The following is a 13,149-nucleotide window of genomic DNA, read 5'->3' as shown; positions in this document are numbered from 1 at the left end:
TTTTCTCTCCCTATTTTCCCTTCTACACTGATATTTTCAGAACTATGAATTTTAACAAACACTTTTGCTAACATCTCTGCCTTATCTTTATCTGTCACTGCTGCTATTTCTCCATTATTTAATACTGGATATCCAGTCACTCTTTTAATTCCTTTCATTCTTTTAATCATTGTCCATACCTTAGATATTTCTGTCTCCCTCCCTATTGAGTTACAAAAACTCCTCCAATAATCTCTTTTTACATTTTTAACAGTTCTTCTTACCATCGCCTGTAATTTTTTGTATTCATTCAAATTCTGAGGGTTATGATTTTTCTTTAATACTTTAAACGCTTTATTTCGTTTCTTAATAGCTGCAGTACATTCCATTGTCCACCATGGTACCAACTTCCTTTCCTTTTTCCCTCCTTTTATCCTTATAGTTTGATGAGCCGCTTCTACTATAGCATTACATATATTAAAATTCAAATCCTCAATACTACTATTTACATCCACTTTTCGTATTTTTAATTCACTATTATTCCTAAAAATTTTCCAATTTGCAGATCTAAAACACCATTTTTTCATCTCATTTATACAATATTTCTCTATATGCATTTTAACTTCTATCATAATAGGGTAATGATCACTTCCTATAGTTGTTTCATTAAGTACTTTCCATAAACTTTTACTTGCTAAAGAATTTGACACTATTGTCAAATCAATGGCTGACTCTGTATTATTTCTAAAATTAATTCTTGTTCCACTCCCATCATTTAATACTACCAAATTTTTAACATCCATTATTTCTTCAATTACTTCCCCATTATAATCATTATAACTACCCCATAATGAGTTATGACCATTAAAGTCCCCACACCAAATCACTTTACCCTCTAAATACTTCCCAAATTCCTCCATTACCTCTAAAGATAGTTTTTTACATGGATTATAAAAATTTATAATTTTAATGTTCCCATTTATTGTCCAAATTTCAATAATAATATATTCTAATTCTTTTCCTTTAGCTACTACTCTAAATTGAACTCCATTTTTTATAAATATTATACATCCTCCTCCAGACCCTCCCTCTCTATCTCTTCTAACACTTTCATATCCTTTAATAACAAAATCTAAACTTGGTTTAAGCCAAGTTTCCTGAATACATATAATATCCAACTCTTTTTTAAATTCTTTAATAAATCCCTTAAACTCCTGTCCATTAGCAATTAAACTCCTGGCATTCCACTGCAGGATGAACATTATATTCTGTCTTCCTGTCCTCCTGTCTTCCCTTCTTCCCCCCAACTTTTTATTTATGTGCTCCCAAGATATGTCCTTTATCCCAAAGAACTTCTCTGCTCCTTTCACTATTATTTTGATTTTTTCTGTTTTATATTTTACTTGCTCTGTACAGTTAATTACATATGCAATGAACAACATAATCTTCTCAGCTGTCAACCCTGTATCTGTTCTTATCTGTCTTTGTTCTGCTGTTGTATTCCTCTCAGCTCTCATCTGTCTTTGTTCTGATGTTGTATTTATAATAGTTTCCCCTGACACCTGTCTTGGCTTCTTCATTCTCTTTGCAGCTTCTGCATAGCTTATATTTTGAGTAACTTTAACCTGTTCTATTTCCACTGCTTTTCTTCTAACTTCACATCCTCCATAAGTCACCCTGTGTTGCCCTCCACAGTTACAGCAAATATCCTTTTCATTTTTACACTCTTCATATCCATGCTCCCCTCCACACTTTGGACATCTTTGTTTCCCCTTGCATGCTTCTGCTACATGTCCATATCTCTGACATTTATAACATCTTGGAGGAGAATTGTATGGCCTAACAGGAAAGACCATACATCCAACTCTTATCTTTTCTGGAAGAATTTCTCCTTGAAATTCTACCATCACTGACAGGCTTTCCACTCTCTTTCCTTCCACTGTTCTCATCAATCTTTTAATGTTGCTTATCTCATTTCCACTAATACTACGTTTTAACTTTTCAAGATCTTCATCCACCGGTATTCCATAAATTACTCCTCTAGCTATTTTACCTTCTCCCAATATCTTTATCTCATTCACCATTTTTTTGCAAATGTTCTGACTATTCATCACTTTGTTTTTCTGCTCTTCACTCCCCACTATAATCAACAGATTTCCATCTCTTAGAATCTTAGCCAGAATCAACTCACCAAACTTCTTTTTTAGTTCCCTCGATAAATTTATTGGACTTAGTTGAATACCCTCATCTTCTTTCCTGAATTTTATAATTATTTTGGTTTCCTCCCTGACAACCTTCTTACACACTATATTATTTTCGTCTGAGCTATTTCCTTCGAGACTTCGCTTACTACTTTGCGTTCCCCTCATATTATCTTCCTTCGTCCTTCTCTCTTTTCCTGCCCTACCACTACCACATACATGACTCCAATCTCCATTATCCATTATCCATTTCATCATCTCCCTCGTCTTCACCCTGAGACGCCATACAATCCAGTCACAAATCAGTTTATGCCAACCGCCACGTCACTCCAAACCTCCAACTCCTCCGAACTACGAATACGTGAGTTCGCAATTACCGGCGCAAAATGCATTATGGGTAATATTCGCCATTTTGAGAGATAAACAAAACAGCGTTGCCCCGGGATACATTTAAACGCGCATGCTATTCCTTTGCTCACTCTGTTTTGTTGCGTGAAAATATAAGTTAAGTGAAGATTTCGTACCGTAATGGATGACAACTGTGATGGTCCTTCCTTGGATGAAATCCAGTTCTGGCGTGTGCCAGAATTGAAAACTTTTTTAAGATTCAGAGGACTGAAAACAAAAGGCAGGAAAGCCGACCTGCAAGCGTTAGCATACTGCGCCGTGCAGAACCGTACGCCAGTAAAGCCCGACGAGGTAGCAGAGGACAGGGCACGATCAATCCAATACGCCGAACTTTTGAAAGTGAAAGGCAAGAAACTGCCCGATCCATTGTCTGACTTGACCGAAGGTTGGATTAATGAAAAGGACGCCGTGGAACTATGGCCTCCGGTCGGCCTTACCGACATTGCCAAGTGGCTGCTCTGTGAGGCCCCCTGCGTGTGTGAACCGAGCTCCAGGAAAGATCTGAAGGCCACAAAACTACACGACCGTCTCCTCAGCGATTACAAAGAGGGGAAAGCCTATTCCTATTTTGAAAGCAAGTGGATTAACGAAGTCCATTACCATCTAACCCTACTAACCAAAACGGATGCTATTTGTTTTTGTGACAATTGCCTCAATTTATTTTACCTTAAACCACTGAGAATGCTGTCAAAGTGAAGCCTCACAACAGCTGGTATAGGCTAGATCTTTATCAGGACAATGGACACTTGGGTTCACCGGCAGATAAAATGTCTTAAATTTCGCCGATTTTCGAAGAATGGCATTAAATTTCATCTGGGCGGAATGAAAGAAAGATATGTCTGGAGAGAGCTTTTGTGTGTGCGCCAGTACTTCCGGTGAAAACTTCAGGTGATTTCACAGCTAGCTTGTCAGGTTAGGGCCAGTGGCCGTAAACAAAGGTTATAGCCGAGAAGAAAGATGATAATATAACGTAGCTAAAAAGACTAGCTTTCTTCAGTAGCCTAATGCTTACCGATTTAGCAAGCCTAGCAGCCTCGTTGCTAATACTACGAAATCCACAAATTATGACGTTTATTTACCTCGTTTACTGGTGTGCAGCTCAGTGTCCTACCGCTTTGGGAAGGCAGGATCGGGTATCCACGCATTTGTTTATCTACCGTTTTGCGTTGCTAGGTCAATTTCGCGCAGGCGCACTAGTAATTGCGAACTCACGTATTCAAATCCCCACTACGTCACGTCCGTCGACCAGCTAGCTCTCCAAACGCCGCCCCTCCAAGAAGTCCGAGTAGCCCCTGACTGGAGAAGTCCTGGCGTTTTCTTCTTCTTCTTCTGTTTATTGGCGGGTTACAGCATTTAGTGTGTATACCGCCATCTACTGTACAGGAGTGTGTAAAGGAACTGGCCACTTTCTCATAATGAAGTGTAGATAAATAATAACTAAAGTAAGAAAATAAATAACTAAAGCAAATAAACAGAATCAAATCAAATAAACAAACAAACCAAAACGTATATTAAATTATTTTTCCTGGCGTTTTCTGGCTGTCAGGACCGTCAGGCCCGGAAATGCACGGCACACATTTCAAAATAAAACTGCAGACCTCCCCTGTCAGGTCCCCCAGACCAAAACTTAAGATGCTCCTCTAATTTCACACCAATTATATAGAACCCCCCCCCCCCCCCCCCCCCCCCCCCCCACACACACACACACACAAAAAAAAAACTAAACCAGTGGCTGCAGAGGGACTAAAAGGTAGAGTAATAATTACTAATGCTGAAGGATTATCCCGACTGACATAGGCTGCTCTCCCCTTACATTTAGACAACAAAATTAGTAAAGATATTGACCGTATGCTTCTTAATTTTGTATGGAAAAATCGTACACACTATATTAGAAAAACTGTTATTATGAATAATTATGAATCAGGTGGACTTAACTTTTTAGATTTCTCTACCCTAAATAACACATTCAAAATTAATTGGGCTAAACACTTTCTTAAGAATCCAACTTCTATCTGGAACCTTATACCTTATCAGGTTTTCTTGCGCTTTAACTTCATTTTAAACTGTAATTACAATGTTGAAAAACTTCCTGTAAAACTCTCATCTTTCCATAAGCAGGTGCTCTTAGCGTGGACGCTCATTTATAAACATAACTTCTCTCCTCACAAATACCTTATCTGGAACAACAGAGATATTTTATCTAAAAACAGGTCACTCTTCCTCGAGACTTGGGTTCAAAATGGTATCCTACTAGTGGCTCAGCTGGCTAATAAGGAAGGACCATTACTCAGTTATAATGAATTCTGCTCAATATATAATTTCCCAGTTAGTCTCCAGGAATTCTCCACAGTAGTTGATGCTATGCTCTCGGGCACCTTAATGTTGTTTAAAAACACTAACTATACTCTGTCTATTCAACTCACTGTCACTGATCAAACCGAATCATCTGTGGGAAAAATCTGTTTTTCACAGGACAATGGGAAGAGCAATAAGAGAATACGCAGAATGTAGAGATCAGCGACATTATTATTCAAAAGTCTCCACTGGTTTGTCCTGATCTGTCCTTAAAGTGCCCGTGGCGTGCTTTTCTCACGTTGTCTGGCTTATTTGCAGCGTTAAAATAATGTTGGGAGAGAAACTACTTCAAATGTTTTCATTGACATTCGATGTATGAACGGATTTTTGTACAAACGTCGTGATTACACCAAGAGAAAAGGCAGCTAAGGAGGCTAACTGTGGTTGTGTCAATACTTTTATACACAAGACAACTGAAGGTATCTGTTTGTTGCTTCTACAACCACTCAGACACACGAGTTACTCACACAACAAATGCACAACTGAAGGTATTGTGTCATGTTTACATTTTAATATTTTCCTTTCATGCAACTTTCATTGTTTACACTTGTGGTAAGACCAATATACCTACTTTGTCATTATGACTCTTATTATAAAAACGATTTTGAGATACTTTTATTTTGACGACTCAGTTGCAGAAGCTTAGTGACGGAATCATTTTGATCTTTCCTGCAGTGGAGACAGCTGCATTGTCTGCCACTCCTCATTTGCCACCTTTTATGTTTCTATGCTTGTTCAAGCAACGTCTGTAAGTACTTTGTTTTCCATAATTGATCATACTTCTAGTTTATTTCATGCTGATAATTCATATGTTTATAGGTTAAAAATGCAATTAAAAACTAAGTATTTTCTGAATGACATAGCAAACACATGATGTAACTTAGCTAAATAGTAATTCATGTACTATTTTTGATGCATGTTTTGTATGTGTTTGTATTTCAGTTTCACAAAATGATGATTCAGTAAAAATCACAAGAAAGAATCTGCTTCTGTGGAGTTTCTGAATCCCTGTTTAGCTGCTTGGATAGCTACTCTTAGTGAGGCCAAGACATATTGAGTGTTTCCACGTCCTGCTGTACTATACTTTATACTATACCAATACTTTTATACACAAGATAACTGAATATGATACTGAACATATTTTTTATTTTTTATTATGTGTATATATATATATATATATATATATATATATATATATATATATATATATATATATATATATATATATATATATATATATATACACGCAAAGAAAAATGATTTAAATGGGTGCATTCAAAGATTCAGCCTAAACCTTTCAGATCAGAGCATTATGACAAAGTGTGACAGCAAAGCAACATTTAACTTATGTAATCAACATAAATAAAGTATGTTGCTTTGTTACTTATGTACATATCCAGCAGTATTTAGGAATGGTGACCTCACTGACCAGATGTCGGGTAAATGTTACTACAGTAATGTATCTGATTGAAACAGGAGGCTCTGCACAGTTCTTGCTATTTATTTTGGTCATTTGTATAACTTTAACTATTTAAACCCTTATTTCCTTGAACACTTTCTCTTAACATGACCACATGTCAGGTGCAGACTGTTCTTGCTCTCTGCTCTGCAGATCAGTCTCTAATGATCTAAGTTATTGTTGATTGATTTTTTTTTGTTTGATGAATGAAACTGCACTGAACATTTCAGCACTGTTTCTGTCACATATAGTTTGTTATTTCACTGATCCCAAAATTCCTCAAAGGAGGTTAAACTGTTAAAAGTCAAGTGGAAAGAGTAGAAAAGGTGTAACTTTGCCCCTTCTCTCTTCATTATGTTGTGTCTCATATCGACAGTTGCTTGAAGCATTGTGATGTTTTCACAGATCCACCTCCAAAGGTTTCTGTTGGGATACTTAAAACCACAGAGGACGGGGTGCGGCTAAAGTGTGACGTCGCAGGTGCTTCTTCAGAACCTGCCGTAGAGTGGCAGGACAGCGATGGAAACATTCTTCCTGCTGAGGAGCCACAGGTCTCACGCAGAGGAGGCCTCTATGACGTTTCCCTCCAGATCTCTGTGAAAAAGACAAAGACCAACCTCTTCCGCTGTGTAGCCAAACAAGAGGACAGCGGCCATGTTGTTGATGAGATCGTTGTGCCAGGTGACATTTCTACGTGTGATATTTGATGTTTGTGTGTTTTAATATTTTTCATACATATCTTTGGTTTTATAATCTTCAGCCTTGAACACATTTTATTTTTGTCTTGATTGTTCTACATTGTCTTTTCACTCATTTAATGTTTCTGTCGTGTTTTTCAGACAAGCAGTTTCAGTTCCATCCTTGTTCTGATGTGTGGATAGGTCTGGGATTTTCTGGAGTTCTAAATGTTGCTCTTTTAGCTCTGGTTGCTTTCTTATTATTATACATCAGACGACGCAAGAAGAAAGGTAAATTCTGATAATAAATGTATCAAGATAATTGTAATGTGCAGACATGCTTTCACATTCTTGACAGTTGTTTTTGTCCTTTCACATTTAAACCTCTGTTGCATTACACAAGCCACTGAAACATCATTTCCTGTATCTGTAAAGTGTCCCGTTTTATGGCTGATACCCGACACCAACCCTTATTTAGATTTTCACCTAAAATGGTTTTATAAAACCCACAATGCTCTTATATTTGAACTAAATATATTGTTCTAACATGCACATTTGAACTCTGAGATCAGTTAGTCTTTACATGATGTGTGTAAATGCTGCAGTCACATGAAAGCTCATTTTCAGGTAATCTTAAGGTCTTATCACGGTTGTTCCAAACTTTCTCTGTATCACAGTGTTCCTCTCGGCACAGAGCTGTGTGCAGAGCAGAGGTTGAGGGACATCATGTTGCATCAGGGTGTTTTAATCTTCGGCTCCATGTACAGATGACAGCAGAGTTTCAGACCCTGTTTACATTTGGTGATCCGTCCTGGCTGATCCGACCACATGTGTGTACATGTGTGGCTTTATAATCCGAATGATGGCTGAGATACTCACTCGATATGCAGATGAACACACAGCCTATGTGGCAGTTATGTGTCTGTTGAGCAACAAACAGAACATCAGCAGGTCTCCTGATGCTTCTGTAAAACACAGAATACACTCACTGACCTAAACTGTGTCATCATTCAGACATGAACATGTCTCAGATTTTCCTGATGCAGTTATTGCACCTTTTCTTTTTCACCAACTTTTCAGCAGCTCAATAGATGCAGTGTGAGCGAGTAAAATGAGGGTGAAATGATTGCTCAGTGACCTCTGCTGACTGAAGACTCCCAAACTGAGGCGTTGAGACTCTGCAGTTTTATTCTGGAGCCGTCTCTTTAAAAAGAAACATCACATCTGCTCACAGTTAAATCAAAATCAAATCAAATTTATTTATTTATATAGCACATTTCATGTACAAACAATTCAAAGTGCTTTACATAAAATAAAACTATTGCAGCAGGGAGTGGAAGAAGCATTAATTGATGATAATTACTGACTTTAATACATCTGTTGGTTTTGTATCTGTCACACCGCGGTGAGGTGGTTTTATTTTGGGGTTGTTTTTTGTCTTGCGATTTCCTGTTTTATTTTGAAGAATAACTCTCCTCTCGTTTCAGGTCACTTGCCCATCCTCATGTGTCACATGTTGGAGTGTCTTCCCTGATTCCTGATTGTGTCCACCTGTTTCCCATTACCCTCATGTGTCTTATAGTCTGCGTCTCCCTTTGTCTTGTAGCCAGTGTGTTTCGATCTTTCGTTCATGCCAGGCCTTTTCCATAGCTCACAGTCAAAGAAACCTACCGCGATACCTGAAGTTCATTGTTATAGCCTCCAGTCTTTTAAGGAGTGTTTTTTGTTCATAGTGCCTCAGCCATAGAAAATAGCCTCCAGTTTTAAGGAGAGATTTTCAGTTTAGCTTTTCTTACAGATCCCTTTCTTCCTCCATCTGGAGTGATTTTTTTTTTTTTTATTTTTTTTTTTTTTATAACTTTTCATAGTCAGTTTTGTCTTCCTTTTTTGTTCGAGAGTAATTTTCATAGCCCCCTTGTTTATTTATTAAATAAAACTTGTCTGAATTACGCTACCCTCTGCATCTGAGTCCTCCCATTCATTGGTCCTTGTCAGTATCGTCCCTATACTGCACAGCACATTACTGGCTGGTCCATTTTTAATTTAGCTGTATGTCACATTAATATACCAGCGCTGAGGAACAGAAAAATGTGCAGATCCCAAAACAGCACTGCATCAGTTCACCTTGTTATACTGCACCCGAGGGTTGTACGACGTAAATGGGCAAAAATATTTAAACTTATTTACACGTGGCTTTCAAGCCGGGACTGATGCATATCATTGCTCATTGCTGTCATATAGGGCCCATGTCCAATCACACTGTGGAGACTCAGATGATTACTCGATGCCAGCTTGATGTGTGACAGCACACACTGATGTGGGGCCTCTGTCTTATATGTGTGAATTATCAAAGAGAAACAGCGGTGGGTATGTAAAAGGGCTTTTAATAACCAGGCTTTTCTCTGCCTCAGATGCACAGATTTACAGATTTAAAATAAAAACAAAATGTTGAGAAAACATTGTTGCACAGCGTCACATCAGAGGAGTATTTCTTCCTTCTCTGTGGCTCAGATGGAATTTTTGGTCTGACTTAAATGAAAATGTGACCAAAAGAGTCCCAAACAGCCTCTGAATGTGGCCTAAGCAGTCGGATGTGAGCGCATCCTCTGCACATCCTGAATGCCTTCACATCTGTATTTGTTGCTGTCTGCTTATCATCACATCATCCAGGACATGTTAGCATACGCTGGTCATATTTTGGGCCTCAGATTTTTTCCCCTCTGTGACGTCATCTAGATTGTGAGGAAAATCCTTTATTTTCAGGTAGTTTCTTGTTTTATTTCCTGGCCCCTCCTCTTGCTGAGTACAAAATTGTCTCTCTTCACTTGTAAGAACAGCTGAGATGTTGATGGAAATTTGGTTAAAGTTAGTAATGCTGGGAGCTAAAACATTAACTAATGTTTTATGTGTAGATTTGAGCTTTTGAGTCTTCTGTTAAAAAAAATAAATGAAAAATTGTTTACTGTTAAACATTAAAAAAAAAGATTTAATCTGATATTCTTTTCTCTTCTTTCTCTTTTGCAGGTTCCTACATGAAGGCAAACGGTTCTTGTAACAGTACCTCAGAGCTCTAACTCCAAGCCAATGGAGATCCTCCACGTTAGAGCAGCTTCCTGTATTTCTAACACATATCACACACACACACGGTGTCTTATGGTGCAAAGCGTGCAGCTTTACAGAAATTCCTCCCAAATATTTCCCTTTTTTTTTAAATCATCTGTCTCTAAATATTGGTTCATAAGGGCCTCTTTTAGTGCCACCATGTCAGTCTCTGGGTACGTGGTTTGTTTCTCACACATTTTGATTAGTGGTAAAAGCTGTAGCTTTTAGGTCTCATACATGCACATCATCAGCCCCTTTCTTCATGGATATTTTGGATAAAGAAAATATGCCAAAAGAGCAGATTGACAAAAGCAGAGCTACATTTTTATCTTCATGCTTTTGGCAGAAGCTTTTATCCAAAGACCAGGGGCAGGGGCGGAGCTACAGGGGTGGCTACGGGGGCATTTGACCCCCTTGAAATCTGATTGGCTACCCCAAGTGCCCCCCCTAGATGATTGACAGTCTTTACGGTAGCAGTTCAGCTGCTGTGATAAAACCTGACGGAGCGCTTCCATTGTAACCGGCGCAGCTTTTGCAGTTTTTACGGTAGCAGTTTGGCTGCTGTGATAAAACCTGACGGAGCGCTTCCATTGTAACCGGCGCAGCTTTTGCAGTTCAGCTGCTGTGGAAACGCACAGACCAATCCCACGTGATACTACTCAGCCAATCAAGTCTGTGCATTACAGGCGGTAAACATTGCGAATCTACGAGTCAAGTCACACATGAAAAGACGATAGATAGCATACATTTAGAGAAAACAAAGGGAGATATACAGACGACTGACTTGAAGAAAGGTGAGAAACAGGAGTGAGACGGAGAAAGGGAGAGGAACGGACGACGGACCCAGAGAAAGGTAGAGAAGTAAGTAACAAATTGCGCTCTCCAAAAAAAGAAAAGTGGACAGCGAAAATAGAGCATTTAGTCCGGAATGGACAGACTCGTTTCTGTTCATACTTCCCACTGGGAGCATTAAAACAGTGTGTCTCATTTGTTCAGAGACTGTGGCACTTATAAAAAGGGCCAATGTGAAACGCCATTATGAGACGAAACATAAAGGTTTTGAACAAACATACCCACTCAAATCTGAAGTGAGATAACAGAAAATAAGTGGTCTCAGAGCCCAATATGACCAGTCCAGAAAGCGTTCAGTGAAGACCTGTTAGGTGTCACTCCCCTTCAGACCAGTACAAGAGGAGAAGACATCTACCTGGCCATAAAGGAGATGTTAACAAAGAGAGGAATAGAGCCAAAACAAGTGGTTTAAATAACCACAGATGGAGCCCCTGCTATGACCGAGAACATTATACTTATCTGCAGTCATACATACATGTTCAGTTCTATGCTATGTGACAATAAATATTGTCAAAAAGTTTTTGAATTGTACTAAATTCATTTAATTTAACCGTCAGGTATTGATTACATGCAGATGTTGATACAACTACTTGGCTACTTAAATATATATCACACTAAATAGTTAGACATTATGATCTTCCGGACCTTTGCTTCGAGAAATTTTCTCTAACTGGACCTCTTTAAATTTTAGTTGAATACCCCTGCCCTAGAAGGTAGAAGATCTATGCTTTGTTGAAGCTAAGATGGGTATTGTTTGTCTCTGGTTATGGCCATGCTCTGCACTGTGTCCTACTTACCTGTGTAGTATGTTTTGCTTAGTTAAAACCTTGTCAGTCTTTGTATGTCATGTCAAATTGTTGGCAGTTTACTTTTTTGTTTTGGTTTTGGGATTTTTGTTTGTTTTTTGCTGACAATTGAGGGACTGCTGACTGTGTGAACAACTGACTACCTGTGTGTGAGAGTAACTGTGTAACAGACCCAGTGTCTGAGTAACTGTGTGACTCAGTTATTATGTGCATTTTAGTTTCTGTCAATAGTATCAGGGTGTTGGTAAATGCACCATATTCATTTTGTACATAAATAAACTAAAAGTTGCACTCAAAATGGCATCTTCTGTCTGCTTAATATGCGGCTACTTAAACATTATTTCAAATTGAAATTACTGTTTATAGGTTTATATAAGAAAGATCAATACACATTAATTAACTTGTCAAGGCACCAGAAATAATCACTTCATATCTTTCATCTGTAGTCCCTGGAAATTGTGTGTGTGTATATATATATATATATATATATATATATAGTATAAGACAAAAATGATCACAAGTCATGACATATCAAAGAAGAACACAAGACAAGAGAACAACATGCGTAAGTCCATATAGGAATAAATAATAATAAAACAATGACAATAATAATAACAGATATACATTACTCAATTACTAACAGATGGTTTGATGTTCTTCTGGTGCCACATTACTGTTAGCGCATGTAGCAGTCACAGTGCCGTGTGGATTAAGAGTTTTTCAAACTTTGACAAAACCAACATTCCTGTGGGGGATGTTTACGTATGTGGATATAAACCAGATCTTCATTTTCTTTCCACAAAGGAAAAAGAGACAGAAACTGCCTAATTTACAACACCCTTAAGAGCTTTTGGGGAGTCGAACTCACTCTTGAAAAGTGGGAGACTTACTATCTTATCTAGACCATAACTCGAAAGTTGACACTTTAACACCCCTTTTCACCAGGAATCCGACCAGATGGCTACACACATGAACTGAGAAGACTCACTTTTAGTTAAATCTTAAAACTATATTAAATGTGTTTGATAACCGTGTACAATTTCTTTCAGGTTTCCCGCTTGATCACAAGACGCATATAGAGACAATTTGTACGATTCTGGCTTAAATATTGACAAAGAACTGATTTTGGTGGAAAATGCCCAACCTGCCTGATGGAACCACATTGCCCCCTAGTGGTCTGCAGTGTTGATTAGTTGAACATATAAATCCCAGAGGACTCAGTAAAATGGACAATATATGCAACTAGTAACTTCTAACGATGTCCCTTCGGTATCTATTTGGTATTTGTTTAGTGTCCCCATTGTTAACAC

The 13,149-nt window shown here is 38.2% G+C and overlaps 1 protein-coding gene across 1 annotated transcript; it reads left to right on the top strand.

Moving 5' to 3' along the window:
* Positions 1-2,708: 2,708 nt before the first annotated feature.
* Positions 2,709-12,072, top strand: LOC142376998 (uncharacterized). Its single transcript, XM_075460704.1, has 5 exons — positions 2,709-3,179; positions 5,619-5,691; positions 6,808-7,083; positions 7,242-7,370; positions 10,104-12,072. Exons 1-5 carry the CDS (start codon positions 2,709-2,711, stop codon positions 10,151-10,153), a joined length of 999 nt encoding a protein of 332 aa, XP_075316819.1. The 3' UTR covers positions 10,154-12,072.
* Positions 12,073-13,149: the final 1,077 nt, after the last annotated feature.

Source organism: Odontesthes bonariensis, chromosome 3 (assembly GCF_027942865.1).
Source record: "Odontesthes bonariensis isolate fOdoBon6 chromosome 3, fOdoBon6.hap1, whole genome shotgun sequence".
NCBI classification, from domain to species: domain Eukaryota; kingdom Metazoa; phylum Chordata; class Actinopteri; order Atheriniformes; family Atherinopsidae; genus Odontesthes; species Odontesthes bonariensis.
The sequence above is the reverse complement of the archived record's forward strand: the minus strand, read 5'-3'. Positions and strand labels throughout refer to the sequence as shown.